The sequence below is a fragment of the Lonchura striata genome, chromosome 13 (assembly GCF_050655825.1).
Source record: "Lonchura striata isolate lonStrDom1 chromosome 13, ASM5065582v1, whole genome shotgun sequence".
In the NCBI taxonomy this organism is placed as follows: Eukaryota; Metazoa; Chordata; class Aves; order Passeriformes; family Estrildidae; genus Lonchura; species Lonchura striata.
The window spans coordinates 4,410,837-4,428,357 of record NC_140715.1 but is presented as its reverse complement, the minus strand read 5'-3'; the positions used below and the strand labels follow the sequence as shown (position 1 = coordinate 4,428,357).

At 56.1% G+C, this 17,521-nt stretch overlaps 1 protein-coding gene and 1 pseudogene across 15 annotated transcripts in view; both read left to right on the top strand.

Moving 5' to 3' along the window:
- The window catches only part of LOC110481538 (protocadherin gamma-C5), a 216,632-nt gene that overhangs the window by 110,591 nt on the left and 88,520 nt on the right, over positions 1-17,521 (top strand). Inside the window, exon 1 of one of the 15 annotated variants that reach the window (XM_085591114.1) lies at positions 9,059-11,683. The exons of 13 other annotated variants lie outside the window; for them this stretch is intronic. In XM_085591114.1, coding sequence (XP_085447240.1) covers positions 9,218-11,683 — 2,466 coding nt within the window. In that variant the 5' untranslated portion in view covers positions 9,059-9,217. Of the gene's footprint in view, positions 1-9,058; positions 11,684-12,929; positions 15,506-17,521 lie in introns of those variants that run through there. One more of the 15 variants, XM_085591123.1, reaches the window with a different exon arrangement.
- LOC146766122 (protocadherin gamma-A10 pseudogene) lies at positions 278-8,843 on the top strand (annotated as a pseudogene).

The window sequence follows — 17,521 nt, the reverse complement described above, 5'->3', positions numbered from 1 at the left end:
CACGCGAGATGTCCGTGGGCAGAGCTCGGCAGCGCTCGGTGCCTGCAGTGCCGGGAGGAGGCTGCGGGCGCCGCTGCTGACCGAGAGGAGCGAGAGGAGCTCGGAGCGCCGCAGCCCCGCCCGCTGCGGATCCGCTCGATCACTCGCTCGCTCGCTATCAGGCTCGGCGGCGGGCAGTCTGCGAGCGTCCCCGCGGTGCGGAGCCGTTCTGCAGAGAGGCAGAAAGGCCGGCGACAGCACCCGGGAGCGGCGAGTGGAACGGCTGTGCTGGGGAGCCGCTCTGGAGATGTGCGGGGCGGGGAGGCGCTGGGGCCGGCGGCAGCGAGCTCTGCTCTGGGCCGTGCTGCTGGCAGCGTGGGAGGCGGCGTGGGGGCAGCTGCGCTACTCCGTGCCCGAGGAGATGCCCAAGGGCTCGTTCGTGGGCGACGTGGCCAAGGACCTGGGGCTGCGGCTGCAGGAGCTCAGCGTTCGCGGTGTCTGTGTGGTCTCCGAAGGTAGGACGCAGTATTTCTCTGTGCACGGGAAGACGGGACATTTAGTGACGGCGGAGAGGATCGACAGAGAGCAGCTGTGCCGGCTGGTGGAGAAATGCGTGCTGCGCTGTGAGCTGATAGTGGAGGGGCAGATGCAGGTTTACCGAATAGAAGTGGAAATCATGGACATTAATGATAATGCGCCGAGCTTCAAGGAAGCAGAACTGGAAGAGAGAATTAGCGAGATGACAGCCCCGGGGTCGCGATTTCCTCTGGCCGAGGCTCACGACCCGGATGCGGGCCGGAATTCCCTGCAGAGCTACGAGCTGAGCGGCGACGAGCACTTCTCGCTGGCCGTGCAGGCGGGCCCCGGCGGCGATCAGCGTCCCGAGCTGGTGCTGGCGAAGGCGCTGGACCGGGAGGAGGCGGCGTTTCACGAGCTGGTGCTGAGGGCGATGGACGGCGGTGATCCGGCACGGACGGGCACGGCTCGGATCCGCGTGACGGTGCTGGACGCGAACGACAACGCTCCCGTGTTCAGCCAGGCAGAGTACACGGTGCGTGTGCCCGAGGACGTGCCCGTGGGCTCTGTCCTCGTCACTGTCATGGCCAGTGACGCCGATGAAGGTCTGAATGGTGATGTGAAATACTCGTTGAAAAAAGTGTCAGACGTAGCATCGAATATCTTCCATCTGGACTCAGAGACGGGAGCTATTACTGTGTTGCGGAGCCTGGACTTCGAGGAAGGCAAATCCTACGACCTGGAGCTGCAGGCACGGGACGGGGGAAGCCTTTTCGACACTGCCAAAGTCACGATTACTGTCACAGACATAAAAGATAACGCCCCCGAGATTTCGGTGAGGTCAGCAATCGGTGAGATTTCCGAGGACACACCGTCGGGGACGGTGGTAGCCCTACTTCACGTGCAGGACCGGGACTCGGGGGTGAATGGCGCTTTACGCTGTTCGCTTGATGGGGGCGTCCCTTTCCGGCTAGAGAAAACTTTTGACGACTACTACCGTGTGGTGACAGCGAGAGAGCTGGACCGGGAGCAGGTGTCGGAGTACAACGTGACGGTGCGAGCGGCCGACGGCGGGTCGCCGGCGCTGCAGAGCAGCGCGGTGCTGGCGCTGCGGGTGCTGGACGTGAACGACAACGCGCCGGTGTTCGCGGAGGAGCGCTACAGTGCGCGGCTGGCGGAGAACAACGCGGCGGGCGCGCTGGTGCTGAGGGTGCGCGCCACGGACGCGGACTGGGGGCAGAACGCGCGCGTGCGCTACCGGCTGGCGGAGGGGCGGGTGCGGGGCGCGCCGCTGTCGTCGTTCGTGTCGGTGCAGGCGGAGACGGGCGCGCTGTACGCGCTGCGCTCCTTCGACTACGAGCAGCTGCGCGAGCTGCAGCTGTGGGTGCGTGCGGAGGACGGCGGCGCGCCGGCGCTGGGCAGCAACGTGTCGGTGCGGCTGCAGATCGTGGACGAGAACGACAACGCGCCGCAGGTGCTGTACCCGCCGGCGGCGGCAGCTCTGGGCTCGGGCGCCGCGTGGTCGGGCGTGGAGCTGGCGCCGCGCTGGTCGGAGGCCGGCGCGCTGGTGGCTAAGGTGGTGGCGGTGGACGCGGACGCGGGGCAGAACGCGTGGCTGTCCTACGAGCTGGCCAAGGCCACGGAGCCGGGGCTGTTCCGCGTGGGGCTGCACAGCGGCGAGGTGCGCACGGCGCGCTCGCCGCTGGCCCGCGACGCGGCGCGCCACAGCCTGGTGGTGCTGGTGAAGGACCACGGGCGGCCGGCGCTGTCGGCCACGGCCACGCTGAGCGTGGTGCTGGCCGAGAGCGTGGCCGAGCTGCTGGCCGAGCTGGGCAGCGCGGCCGACGAGGCGGCGGCGCCGGGCGAGCCGGCCGCCAGCCTGACGCGCTGGCTCGTGCTGGCCGTGGCCGCCGTGTCGTGCCTCTTCGTGGCCTTCCTGCTGCTGCTGCTGGCGCTGCGCCTGCGGCGCTGGCGCCGCCAGCAGCTGCTGCCGGCGGACAGCGGCGCCCTGCGCGGCGTGCCCGTGTCGCACTTCGTGGGCATCGACGGCGTGCGCGCCTTCCTCCAGTCCTACTCGCACGAGGTGTCGCTCACGGCCGACTCGCGCAAGAGCCAGCTGCGCTTCTCGGCCGGCAGCTGCTGCGACACCCTCCCGGCCCGGCCGCCGCCCGACGAGCCCGCGCCGCTGCTCGGGGACCAGGATCCCGCCGGCGCCCTCCCCGCCGATCCCGCCCCTCCTTCGGTGAGTTTCTGTGTCCAGATTTTTTTCACGACTCTTCTACTGGTGCTCCCCTGCCCTTTCCGCGCCTTGTTGTTTGGCTTCCATCATGCATTTTACTTAAAAGCACAGTAAAGTTTCCTTCAGTGAAGTTCTGAATGCTTGATCCGTTGCCGTTGTCATGTGAACATTGAGTGGGTCCTCATCCTTCCAGTCGGTGAAGAAGGAAGGAGGGAGAAGGCTGCTGCTGGCAGGGTGCTCATTAAGTCGGAGGTTCGTGTGTTGATCAGATTCCAGGTGTTGTTCCCCTATATCAGCTATGCTCTGTAGAATCTGTGTTGCTGCTTGCATTAGATCTGGTGAAGAGATGTATTAGGTTATTAAGAAATACAACTTTTTAGGAGGTTAACATATCTTCCTAAGAGCACACGTCTTTTTATAGGTTGAATGTGTCTTGAACAAGATGCTGATGGCTTTGTGTGGAACCTCTCTGTGCATTGTTCTCAGTCTTTATCACTGTCCATGATACATAGTGGAGGTCAGCAGGAAGTGTTTGTGTCATGCATACTTTGATCTTTGTCCTCAGCAAAGGATTCGACTGGTCCACAGGTGGTTCTTGATGATGTAATTCTGCTTGTTATGAAGATGAAGGATCCTCTTGATGTCGTGATTCTTTTGAAAAGCCTGTAGGTGTTGCATGTGGAGGAGGAAATGGCAGAATTGCTTTGTTTTTTTCTTATTTTTAATCTAGAGTCATATCAGATGGAGTTGGATGAGCCTTGGCTAGAAAATATTTAGCATGTCAAGAGAATTGCCTGGATGGGAAGGGAGAGATTCAAGGTGCAGTGGGAGGTAGAAAGTGGACATAATTCCCCCTCGGCTGAAACACATTGACTCAGTGTGCCTTGGATAACGGCCTGACTTTTATTTGAGACCTATGAAGTCTCTTCACAGGACTTCAGCCCACAGGCAAATGCAGCTTCCACAGCACAGAGATGTACAGGTAGCTGTGTGGAATTGGTGGTGGGAAGAAGGATGGTCTGGGGAACTGGGCCTCTGCAGTCACATGTTTTAAAGATATGTGGGTGAAAGGACACCAGGGATGGTGTGAAGGGTTGGAAATGTGAGTGCTGTGAATGTGTGCTGAAAGACTCAAGGGAATGTTTTCCTCCATTCGCAGACCAGTTCCTATCTCTAGGATGAAGCAATGTGGGGTTCTTCTTCCTAAGTTAATTGTCTAGAAGATGTGTATTCCAGCTGCATGGAGAACTCTGGGAACTTTTTGCTATAGTGTTTGCATGTCATCATAATTGTGTCACTTCTATGCCTAATTTTCTACTTGTGACAGATGCCACATGGGAAGTGCAAGCTGTGTATTCAGTGCCTCTAAACAAGGTTGTTTATTATCTACTCTGAGTTACATAACCGAGAAGAGAGTTGTGAGCTCTTCAATTCTGCTGGTGTTAACTTTGTCTCCTTCTTCTGATGATCTGAAAATGGTTCTTTCATGTTTATAGGTGTAAGGAGAGAGACTTCAATCGACATGTTTCTTCAAAATATCTCTGTAATAAATGCTTTTTCTTGTCCCATGGCTAGGGTGGGAAGTCAAATATTATCCATAGTAAGGAGATACTGTCTGAGCAACTTTCCTCTTGGAAGAGTCTCTCTAAATTCTGCAGATGTGTGCTAAGCATGGGAGCAGTGTAGGATTAGGTGGAAGTTTTGGGGGTGAGTGGTGTATGAGTAGGTCCTGGTGGAGACATGGCACGGGTTTTGTTGATCCTCAGGGCTATTTGTGGTGTTCTGAAATGAGCCAGGAAGAGTCTTATGGTGCTCAATGCTGTGGTTTGGACTGAAATGGCCTAGTTTGGGTTCCATATTGCTTTTCATCTTGTGAGGAGTCCATGTGCTGAGGAAAGGTGATGTCACTTTTGAGGGGATACATGGATGTGTGGGTCTTTGACAGAGCTGGTAAAAATATATGGCATATATAGCATTTTCTACTTGTTGGAATAATTGGATGGTACCCAGTAATGTAAGTTGTGATGCCTGGGATCTGAGGAGCTGTGCACACAACCGCTATTCTAATGATGTCTGTATGCAAAATTTACTTCCATGTTATGTTTGGACAGAGAGCAGAAGTCTGTCTGTCCAGAGACAGAGCCGGTGCTAGAGTTCTCTGGGATCTAGTTCAAAATGAATGAATGAATTGTGTCCAGTTCTGTTTGTCCTAGCAGTCAGCTGAGGCCCAGGTTTGTGTTTCCAAGCTTTTCCTTTCTCTTACTGTGCCAGGAATTGACAGTCTGGGCCAATGTAGTGGGCTCCTGTGTGAGGCCTCCTGTGTATTAGTTACAGTCCAGTTTGCTGTGTTGTGTAGGGACTGCAAATGACCCAATCTGCAATGTGAGGCCATGATTGATTCTCTTCTGGTGTTTCCCATTCCTGGCTGGGTTCATGAAGATTTTTAGTCTGTTTGGTTTGGTTTGGGTTACTTGTTTTTTTGTTTGTACTTTGGTCAAGGAGTAAAGCTGATGCTCATTGTGCCTGGCAATCCTGCAAACTCCAAAACATAAAATTATCCAGCATGGAGAGTATCTCTGATCCATCCCATGCAGCTGTACAAGTATGCAGATAATCCTAAAAACAGAGAACAAGAGAATGATTTGTGTTGCAAAGGTCCTTAATGATTCTCTGGTTCAGCCTCCTCTGCCATGGGCAGGGACATCTTCCAGCAGGGCAGGTTGCTCAGAGCCCCACCCAGCCTGACCTTGAATATTTCATTCAAGAAACACAACTTCATAAATGGATGTTTCCCCAAGGTGCTGGTTTTCTCTGTCACCAACATGGAACCAAAATGTTGATATATGTTGATGTTGGAACTAAAGGCTGTGAATGCAGCATGAGGAGAGTGAGAGCTCAGTTCTGTGCCAGGAAAATCAATGACTCAGTGTGGGTTTGGTTGGGAAATGATTTGATTTCATGCTTGGTGCCAAAGGCAGTGCCATTGCTGTTCTGCTCCTGGTTTCTCTGTCATGAAAGACAATGACAGTCCTCCAACAATAACACTTTCCATGGTAACTGCTCCTGTAGAACCTTAATTCTTGTCTAGAACTGCCAATGAATTCTGTGTGAAACCTCCATTATCTGTCTGTAGCTCAATGCCATAATTTGATATAGAGTTTCCTCAGAGTTGTAATTTCCCTTTCTTTCAGGCCTTTGTTTCTAGGAAGGTTGCAGCTCATTTTCACAATTCTGGTCAGTACTTTTAAATATGAAACAGTGACTGATGTATTTCAGCACATCCTTAATTCAGCCACTGAAGACTGAACGGTGTGTGGGGAATAGGAGGCAGAAGGAATAAGAGAATCTGTTGTAATTTGTCAGCAGATTTACCTTGAGAAAGAGGCTGATGAGAAGCTGTTTGAAATGATGGTTTCCTAACTGTGCAAGGTGAGCAGGGCATGCAGTAGAAAAATTTGATGACCTGAGGACAGATTCTTCAAATGAACCCCCCTATCCTGCTGTTCTGTGTGAGTCTTTAGAGTCAAAGTTGCAATTTGAGACCAGAGTGACTTCCAGGTGCCCTCAGGGATGAGTTTTAGGGCCTGCTAGGAAAGTCTAGAAGACTTCACTGTGGGTATCTTTGGCTACTTGTTCTCTTCTATCGCTTCCTCACCTTATCTGATTAATATTTTGGGTTTTTCTGTGGGTTTTTTATTTCAATTTTGTTTTTCTTTGATTTATTCAGTGTGATGTTATATTTTGAATTATCAAGAAGCTATCTTTTATGAGTAATATATGGTGTGATAGTGTCCCATGCTCTTGTCCCAGTAGAAGTCATGAGATATGAGAGAGACTTTGTGTTCTGTTCTTATTGGAAGAAATAGATGTAAATATGACTTTAGTAGATGTTGCATCTCTGTGGAACACAGAATGTGATAAAGATGGGGAGGAGATTACCTTGAAGCCAATGGTTTGATGAGCCATTCTCCATTGGTGACTGCTGATCTTTTAGTGTGGTTGTTTATCATTCCTGTGCTCTAGAATCATTCAGTTCCTGATCATAATGGTGGTGAGCAGACAATTGTACCTCCCTTGTGGGTGTGGCTGAAGTGCATTATCATCTCCTGATCGATTTGACTCATGAGGAGATGGGCACAAGCAAAACCTTCCAGTGGCATGGCGTGGAAGACAAAGCAGACAGGGGAGCTCAGTGTGTGAGGCTGGAGAAGAACTCGGTCATTCCCTTGCTTGTCACACGTCATAGCTAACACCAGCCTGTGCCTGATGGAGTGCTGTGAGATTTGAGTTGCTTCTGTAGAGCAAGGGAGGCCTACAAAATGTTCTTGCATCTGTACATTTCCATATGTTTGTAACTCTTGCGGTGTTTGTTGTCATGAGCTTGTGCTCAGCGTGTCTGACCTTATGTGGAAGGTCTCCTCTGTCCCAGCTGCCCGAGTGCAGCTGCAGTTCCCACACACACCTGTGATGTTTCCAGCTGTACAGAGGAAGGGTTTCATGAGCACTCCTGCTGTGCTCACCCAGGAACACTTTGTCTGTGTTGTAAAATGCAGAAGCATGTCGGCTGCAGCTGTAAAAGTGCAGAGTGGCCACCCAGCCCAGCCAAGACTTCCATGAGCATACCAGGGGCCAGTGGGAGAACGTGTGCAGTGTCCCCCAGGCCATCACCCACAGGAACATGCTGGGCAATCACCTGGAGGCTGTGAAAGGGCTGAGGAACAGGCTGGAGAGTCACCTCCAAAGAGTCACAGACAGTGGCTCAATGTCCCGGTGGAAAGCAGTGACTTGTGCTGTCCCTGAAGGGTCCTGACTGGACCCAGTTCTGTTCATGCCTTCATGGACAGTGCATTGAGTGCACCTTCAGCCCATGTGCAGCTGGCACCAATTGGAGCTGATTCCGGGAGGGCAGAGCTGCCACTGAGGGATAGGCTGGAGAAGAGGCCCCTTGCAACCATCATGAAGTGGAACAAAGTGCAAGGTCCTGCAGCTGTGGTGGGGCAATCCCCAGTTTGAAGAGAGGGTCAGGGACATGGAAGAGCTTTGCAGAGAAGCACTTTGGGTCATTGGTGGTTGATAAGATGGGATGTGAGCTGCCAATGGGCACCTGCTTCTCAAATGGTGTCCTGCACTGCATGATAAATACTCTGTCCAGCAGGTTGAGGGTGGTCCTTGCCCCCTCTAAACTCACTTTGTGAGAGCATAGACTGCATGCAGATCTTGGGCTGATATCCCAAAGGGACATGTTAGAGTCCCTAGAAGGATCATGGAAGTGGCCTTAGTGTTTGAATATTTCTGCAATGGAGAAGGACTGAAGGAGGTGAGGTTTTTAAGCATAGAGAAATGATCGCTCTCTGTAGACTTTTGAAAGCCTTTCACTCTTTCAATATGTGAATAAACTTATAGGAAAGATTTGGTGAGGTTTTTTTATGAGGGCCAGCGGCCATAATTCAGTAGACTTTTGTTTTTAACGAAAAGAAGGGAGGTTTTGATTAGGAGAAATCTTTTCAGTGTGGGTTGTATGGAAATGGAAGATATATCCCACAGAAGTTTTGGATTTGCCTCCAACATTGAAGACTATCTGAAATTTTTCCTGCTCATGGCAGAGTTTTGGATTAAATTACCATTAATAAAAATTTCAAATGGAAAGTGAAAACATTGGCTCGATGAAGGACTGAGAGTTGCTCTGCATTTTCCATTGTCAGCTGCTCAGATATGGATGAATGAAAGAACTCAGATGAAGCAACTTTGATGAGTCCGAAACAAAAAAGTAAATGTCTTTCTCCTATTTTGGCATCGGGGTTGCTTACATTGCTTTAGGCTGGTCTGTAGCTGAAACTAATTTAACCCTGGCAATGAAAACAGAATTTAAGAAAAATATGAAAATGCTCTTGAAGTCTTTCCCATATTATAATTTATTGCTGGTGTAAATGTGCTGCGATTATATTAAGAGGAGCTGAATTCCATTCTTTACTGCCCTGCCATGAATATTTGCTTCTGACTGTTGAAGGTGACTCAAAAGAATGCCCTAAAATCACCCGAGATCACATCTGAGATAGAAAGGCCTTGGTGTCGAATTAAGGAAGAGCTTCAGCGCTGTCTGTCGGCGGTGGCGGCGGAGCCCGGGCCCGGTGCCGCCGCCGAGCCCCGCCCAAGCCGGGCCCCCTTGAGCGCGGCCGTCCGGCGGCTGCAGTGGCGCGGCGGCGCCTCCGGGTGCCGCTGTTGGCCGCCGCCGAGCGGCGCTGGAGCCGCCGCCGCCGCCGCCGCAGCGTCCTGCCCCCGCAGGCTGCTCGCTCGCCCGGCGCCGGCCGCAGCGGCAGCGGCACCGCCACCGGCAGCAGCGGCGGCGGCGGCGAGAGGCGGGGAGAGGCGGCCCGAGCGGGCTGGCTGCGCTGCGGCGGCCCCTGCGCTGCGTGGCGAGAGCGGCTGCAAGGGAAGCGGGGCAGCGGCGGGAGGCAGGAGCGCGGCGAGCGCCGGCGGCAGAGAATGGCGGTGAGGCGGCGGCAGAGGCGCGGGCCGGGCGGCGGGCGAGCGCTGCTGGCCGCGGTGCTGCTGTGCGTGTGGGGCCGGGCGGCGGCCGAGCGGCTCCGCTACGCCATCCCCGAGGAGCTGGGCAGAGGCTCGCTCGTGGGGCCGCTGGCGCGGGACCTGGGGCTCAGCGCGGACGAGCTGCCGGCGCGCAAGCTGCGCCTGAGCGAGGAGAAGCAATACTTCACGGTGAGTGAGGAGAACGGGAACCTGTACGTGAACGAGAGGCTGGACCGGGAGGAGATTTGCGGCGAGTCACCGACCTGCTCTGTCAGCTTCGAGGCGCTGGTGAACAACCCGCTGAACATTTTCCACGTCGACGTGACGATCGAGGACGTGAACGACAATTCACCCGCCTTCACCAAGGCCGTTTTGGACCTCGAGATCGGTGAATGGATCTCTCCTGGTGCTCGTTTTCCCCTGGAGATGGCCCGAGATGAGGACGCAGGAAGCAACTCACTGCTGGCTTACCAGCTCACCAGCAACCCATCGTTCTCACTGTCTATGCAGGATAAGCCAGGTGAAAACAAGCAGCCAGAATTAATACTGGAGAGAGGGTTGGACCGTGAGGTGCAAAGCGCCTTTGAGCTAGTGCTAACGGCAGTGGATGGTGGGGATCCTGCGAGGTCCGGGACTATCCAGGTTCGCATCAACGTGACAGATGCAAATGACAACCCGCCCGTGTTCAGTAAACGCCTCTACGAGGCGCGAGTTGCAGAGAATTTACCAGTGGAGACAGTGGTGCTGCGGGTACGGGCGACGGATGCTGACGCAGGCTCCAACGGGCGAGTGTCCTACTCCTTTGGGAGCGTCCCGGAAGCCGTCAGGGCGTTGTTCACTGTCGACAGTGAGACTGGGGAAATTAGAACAGCGGGTCTCCTCGATTTCGAGGAGAAGAATAAATATATGTTCGGCGTAGAGGGGAGAGACGGCGGCGGGCTCAGCAGTCACTGCGAAGTGCAGATCTACATCACGGATGAGAACGACAACATGCCTGAAATCACGATTCTGTCGCTCTCAAGCCCGGTGCCCGAGGATTCTCCGACAGGCACCGTGGTGGCCCTCCTGAAAGTGCGGGACAGAGACTCCGGCGAGAACGGTCAGGTGTCGTGCGAGCTGTCGGGAGAGGCGCCGCTGTCGATCGTGGCGTCGTCGGGCGGCTCGTACAAGGTGGTGACGGCGGGCGCGCTGGACCGAGAGCAGGCGTCCGAGCACCGCGTGACGGTGGTGGCCCGGGACCGGGGCAGGCCGGCGCTGTGGAGCAGCACGGAGCTGGTGCTGGAGGTGTCGGACGTGAACGACAACGCGCCGGTGTTCGAGGAGGCGGCGTACAGCGCGTACGTGGCGGAGAACAACGCGGCGGGCGCGCTGGTGCTGCGCGTGCAGGCGCGGGACGCGGACGCGGGCGCCAACGGGCGCGTGAGCTACTGGCTGGCGGGCGGCAGCGCGGGCGCGGCGGGCGCGGCGCCGCTCGTGTCGGTGGAGGCGCGGAGCGGCGCGCTGTACGCGCAGCGCTCCTTGGACTACGAGCAGTGCCGGGAGTTCACGCTGGCGGTGCGGGCGCAGGACGGCGGCTCGCCGGCGCGCAGCTCCACGGCCACGGTGCGCGTCTTCGTGCTGGACCGCAACGACAACGCGCCCCGGGTGCTGTGGCCGGCGGCGGCGGCGGCGGGCGAGGCGGCGGCAGGGGCGCCGCCTCCTTTCGAGGTGGTGCCGCGTTCAGCCGAGGCCGGCTACCTGGTGGCCAAGGTGGTGGCGGTGGACGCGGACGCGGGGCGCAACGCGTGGCTGTCGTACGAGCTGGTGCAGGCGTCGGAGCCGGCGCTGTTCCGCGTGGGGCTGCACAGCGGCGAGGTGCGCACGGCGCGGGCCGTGTCCGAGCGGGACGCGGCCAAGCAGCGAGTGGTGGCCGTGGTGAAGGACCACGGGCAGCCGGCGCTGTCGGCCACGGCCACGCTGCACGTGGTGCTGGCCGAGAGCTTGCAGGAGGCGCTGCCGGAGCTGAGCGAGCGGGCGGCGGGCGCCGAGGCGGCGGCGGCGGCGGCCGAGCTGCAGTTCTACCTGGTGCTGGCGCTGGCGCTGCTCTCGGCGCTCTTGGTGCTGAGCGTGGCGCTGGCCGTGCTGGCGCGGCTGCGCCGGGCCGGGCCGCCCGCCGTGCTGCGCTGCCTGGGCGCGCAGCGCTTCTCGGTGGCCGGCGCCGCCTTCCCGGCCGACTTCTGCGAGGGCACCTTGCCCTACTCCTACAACCTGTGCGTGGCGGCGCCGGCCCGCGCCGTGCCCGAGGCCGCTTGGCCGCCGCCGCCGCCTCCGCCGGTGCCCGTCCTGTCGGCGGAGGAGCTTCTGGGCGGCGATTCCTGCGAGAAGCCGATCCTGAGCAGTACCGCCGTAACAGGAGAGCCATCGGCCGATCTGGACTCAGCTCAGGTCTGTAAAGCAAATTCCTTCCTTCCTCGCCTTTAAATAACGGCCTCCTGATGGCCGCGAGCTCTTGCCGTTTTTTTCCTCTTTGCGTCTGTTAGTGGTTATATTTTATTCCATGATGCCGTGAAATTATGGCTTCTCGTGTTTCTTTTTTGCATCAAGTGTTGCGAACCGGCAGTTGCTGCCTCATCTGCTTTAAGATTATTCGGCTCACTGAGAGGTTCTTACCGTTCAACTGTTCTGAAGCACATCTGATTCATGACACATTTTGGTTTATCTGAAAGACTTTCCTTAGGCAAAATATGGTTTCCTTACTGTTATGTGTTACTAGCCAAGGAGGCAGTCTTTATTGTGTAGAATGCGATGTACATGACAGGCTTGTTGTGGAGAGTTTTCCTTCTGAATAATTTTTTGTCGGAGCTAGGTGCTTGGACCTTCTGATCGGGGTCCACTCCAAACCCCTTCTTTTAAGGGAAGGCTACCATAGTAATGCTTGCTCTAATGAGTCGCGTTAATTTAGCATTTCAGAAAAGCTCTGTGTATTAAGTGAGTATTAGGTCTGAGTGAGCATTGTCATGCATATATTGAGTAAAACTGTAGTAAAAAGTTGTGATGGGAGAACGGGCAGTAATACAGACTGCATCAGAATAGAGTCTTATGTGCCGGTGCAAAATAGCAATGACCTCCCCTGCAGTGCTGCATTCCATGAACATTGTGAACCTTGTGTACATTGTGACTGTTCATGAGAAGTTTGCCTATTCTTTAACACTATTTGATCTGCTGAAAGACTGTTCGTCAAGCACGACTCATATAAAAACTAGAATTGGTGGAGGAGTTTGCGCATTTGGACGTATGTAGTAAATCTCATGATACCCCAAACGTCATACTCACAGACAGTTTCATCTATGTTATACGATCATGACAGAGAAATTTCCCGGGCGGGAGAAATAGCATAATCACAGGAGGCGTGTTACTTCTGTCACGTCGTCATGGGTAGAGGATGGAAGCAGAGATCAGCTGGACAAAAGCCGAAGCAGGAGGTCCGCGCTGGACGAAAAGCGACGTTTTCTTTGCGGTTATGTCCCGCCCACGCGAGATGTCCGTGGGCAGAGCTCGGCAGCGCTCGGTGCCTGCAGTGCCGGGAGGAGGCTGCGGGCGCCGCTGCTGACCGAGAGGAGCGAGAGGAGCTCGGAGCGCCGCAGCCCCGCCCGCTGCGGATCCGCTCGATCACTCGCTCGCTCGCTATCAGGCTCGGCGGCGGGCAGTCTGCGAGCGTCCCCGCGGTGCGGAGCCGTTCTGCAGAGAGGCAGAAAGGCCGGCGACAGCACCCGGGAGCGGCGAGTGGAACGGCTGTGCTGGGGAGCCGCTCTGGAGATGTGCGGGGCGGGGAGGCGCTGGGGCCGGCGGCAGCGAGCTCTGCTCTGGGCCGTGCTGCTGGCAGCGTGGGAGGCGGCGTGGGGGCAGCTGCGCTACTCCGTGCCCGAGGAGATGCCCAAGGGCTCGTTCGTGGGCGACGTGGCCAAGGACCTGGGGCTGCGGCTGCAGGAGCTCAGCGTTCGCGGTGTCTGTGTGGTCTCCGAAGGTAGGACGCAGTATTTCTCTGTGCACGGGAAGACGGGACATTTAGTGACGGCGGAGAGGATCGACAGAGAGCAGCTGTGCCGGCTGGTGGAGAAATGCGTGCTGCGCTGTGAGCTGATAGTGGAGGGGCAGATGCAGGTTTACCGAATAGAAGTGGAAATCATGGACATTAATGATAATGCGCCGAGCTTCAAGGAAGCAGAACTGGAAGAGAGAATTAGCGAGATGACAGCCCCGGGGTCGCGATTTCCTCTGGCCGAGGCTCACGACCCGGATGCGGGCCGGAATTCCCTGCAGAGCTACGAGCTGAGCGGCGACGAGCACTTCTCGCTGGCCGTGCAGGCGGGCCCCGGCGGCGATCAGCGTCCCGAGCTGGTGCTGGCGAAGGCGCTGGACCGGGAGGAGGCGGCGTTTCACGAGCTGGTGCTGAGGGCGATGGACGGCGGTGATCCGGCACGGACGGGCACGGCTCGGATCCGCGTGACGGTGCTGGACGCGAACGACAACGCTCCCGTGTTCAGCCAGGCAGAGTACACGGTGCGTGTGCCCGAGGACGTGCCCGTGGGCTCTGTCCTCGTCACTGTCATGGCCAGTGACGCCGATGAAGGTCTGAATGGTGATGTGAAATACTCGTTGAAAAAAGTGTCAGACGTAGCATCGAATATCTTCCATCTGGACTCAGAGACGGGAGCTATTACTGTGTTGCGGAGCCTGGACTTCGAGGAAGGCAAATCCTACGACCTGGAGCTGCAGGCACGGGACGGGGGAAGCCTTTTCGACACTGCCAAAGTCACGATTACTGTCACAGACATAAAAGATAACGCCCCCGAGATTTCGGTGAGGTCAGCAATCGGTGAGATTTCCGAGGACACACCGTCGGGGACGGTGGTAGCCCTACTTCACGTGCAGGACCGGGACTCGGGGGTGAATGGCGCTTTACGCTGTTCGCTTGATGGGGGCGTCCCTTTCCGGCTAGAGAAAACTTTTGACGACTACTACCGTGTGGTGACAGCGAGAGAGCTGGACCGGGAGCAGGTGTCGGAGTACAACGTGACGGTGCGAGCGGCCGACGGCGGGTCGCCGGCGCTGCAGAGCAGCGCGGTGCTGGCGCTGCGGGTGCTGGACGTGAACGACAACGCGCCGGTGTTCGCGGAGGAGCGCTACAGTGCGCGGCTGGCGGAGAACAACGCGGCGGGCGCGCTGGTGCTGAGGGTGCGCGCCACGGACGCGGACTGGGGGCAGAACGCGCGCGTGCGCTACCGGCTGGCGGAGGGGCGGGTGCGGGGCGCGCCGCTGTCGTCGTTCGTGTCGGTGCAGGCGGAGACGGGCGCGCTGTACGCGCTGCGCTCCTTCGACTACGAGCAGCTGCGCGAGCTGCAGCTGTGGGTGCGTGCGGAGGACGGCGGCGCGCCGGCGCTGGGCAGCAACGTGTCGGTGCGGCTGCAGATCGTGGACGAGAACGACAACGCGCCGCAGGTGCTGTACCCGCCGGCGGCGGCAGCTCTGGGCTCGGGCGCCGCGTGGTCGGGCGTGGAGCTGGCGCCGCGCTGGTCGGAGGCCGGCGCGCTGGTGGCTAAGGTGGTGGCGGTGGACGCGGACGCGGGGCAGAACGCGTGGCTGTCCTACGAGCTGGCCAAGGCCACGGAGCCGGGGCTGTTCCGCGTGGGGCTGCACAGCGGCGAGGTGCGCACGGCGCGCTCGCCGCTGGCCCGCGACGCGGCGCGCCACAGCCTGGTGGTGCTGGTGAAGGACCACGGGCGGCCGGCGCTGTCGGCCACGGCCACGCTGAGCGTGGTGCTGGCCGAGAGCGTGGCCGAGCTGCTGGCCGAGCTGGGCAGCGCGGCCGACGAGGCGGCGGCGCCGGGCGAGCCGGCCGCCAGCCTGACGCGCTGGCTCGTGCTGGCCGTGGCCGCCGTGTCGTGCCTCTTCGTGGCCTTCCTGCTGCTGCTGCTGGCGCTGCGCCTGCGGCGCTGGCGCCGCCAGCAGCTGCTGCCGGCGGACAGCGGCGCCCTGCGCGGCGTGCCCGTGTCGCACTTCGTGGGCATCGACGGCGTGCGCGCCTTCCTCCAGTCCTACTCGCACGAGGTGTCGCTCACGGCCGACTCGCGCAAGAGCCAGCTGCGCTTCTCGGCCGGCAGCTGCTGCGACACCCTCCCGGCCCGGCCGCCGCCCGACGAGCCCGCGCCGCTGCTCGGGGACCAGGATCCCGCCGGCGCCCTCCCCGCCGATCCCGCCCCTCCTTCGGTGAGTTTCTGTGTCCAGATTTTTTTCACGACTCTTCTACTGGTGCTCCCCTGCCCTTTCCGCGCCTTGTTGTTTGGCTTCCATCATGCATTTTACTTAAAAGCACAGTAAAGTTTCCTTCAGTGAAGTTCTGAATGCTTGATCCGTTGCCGTTGTCATGTGAACATTGAGTGGGTCCTCATCCTTCCAGTCGGTGAAGAAGGAAGGAGGGAGAAGGCTGCTGCTGGCAGGGTGCTCATTAAGTCGGAGGTTCGTGTGTTGATCAGATTCCAGGTGTTGTTCCCCTATATCAGCTATGCTCTGTAGAATCTGTGTTGCTGCTTGCATTAGATCTGGTGAAGAGATGTATTAGGTTATTAAGAAATACAACTTTTTAGGAGGTTAACATATCTTCCTAAGAGCACACGTCTTTTTATAGGTTGAATGTGTCTTGAACAAGATGCTGATGGCTTTGTGTGGAACCTCTCTGTGCATTGTTCTCAGTCTTTATCACTGTCCATGATACATAGTGGAGGTCAGCAGGAAGTGTTTGTGTCATGCATACTTTGATCTTTGTCCTCAGCAAAGGATTCGACTGGTCCACAGGTGGTTCTTGATGATGTAATTCTGCTTGTTATGAAGATGAAGGATCCTCTTGATGTCGTGATTCTTTTGAAAAGCCTGTAGGTGTTGCATGTGGAGGAGGAAATGGCAGAATTGCTTTGTTTTTTTCTTATTTTTAATCTAGAGTCATATCAGATGGAGTTGGATGAGCCTTGGCTAGAAAATATTTAGCATGTCAAGAGAATTGCCTGGATGGGAAGGGAGAGATTCAAGGTGCAGTGGGAGGTAGAAAGTGGACATAATTCCCCCTCGGCTGAAACACATTGACTCAGTGTGCCTTGGATAACGGCCTGACTTTTATTTGAGACCTATGAAGTCTCTTCACAGGACTTCAGCCCACAGGCAAATGCAGCTTCCACAGCACAGAGATGTACAGGTAGCTGTGTGGAATTGGTGGTGGGAAGAAGGATGGTCTGGGGAACTGGGCCTCTGCAGTCACATGTTTTAAAGATATGTGGGTGAAAGGACACCAGGGATGGTGTGAAGGGTTGGAAATGTGAGTGCTGTGAATGTGTGCTGAAAGACTCAAGGGAATGTTTTCCTCCATTCGCAGACCAGTTCCTATCTCTAGGATGAAGCAATGTGGGGTTCTTCTTCCTAAGTTAATTGTCTAGAAGATGTGTATTCCAGCTGCATGGAGAACTCTGGGAACTTTTTGCTATAGTGTTTGCATGTCATCATAATTGTGTCACTTCTATGCCTAATTTTCTACTTGTGACAGATGCCACATGGGAAGTGCAAGCTGTGTATTCAGTGCCTCTAAACAAGGTTGTTTATTATCTACTCTGAGTTACATAACCGAGAAGAGAGTTGTGAGCTCTTCAATTCTGCTGGTGTTAACTTTGTCTCCTTCTTCTGATGATCTGAAAATGGTTCTTTCATGTTTATAGGTGTAAGGAGAGAGACTTCAATCGACATGTTTCTTCAAAATATCTCTGTAATAAATGCTTTTTCTTGTCCCATGGCTAGGGTGGGAAGTCAAATATTATCCATAGTAAGGAGATACTGTCTGAGCAACTTTCCTCTTGGAAGAGTCTCTCTAAATTCTGCAGATGTGTGCTAAGCATGGGAGCAGTGTAGGATTAGGTGGAAGTTTTGGGGGTGAGTGGTGTATGAGTAGGTCCTGGTGGAGACATGGCACGGGTTTTGTTGATCCTCAGGGCTATTTGTGGTGTTCTGAAATGAGCCAGGAAGAGTCTTATGGTGCTCAATGCTGTGGTTTGGACTGAAATGGCCTAGTTTGGGTTCCATATTGCTTTTCATCTTGTGAGGAGTCCATGTGCTGAGGAAAGGTGATGTCACTTTTGAGGGGATACATGGATGTGTGGGTCTTTGACAGAGCTGGTAAAAATATATGGCATATATAGCATTTTCTACTTGTTGGAATAATTGGATGGTACCCAGTAATGTAAG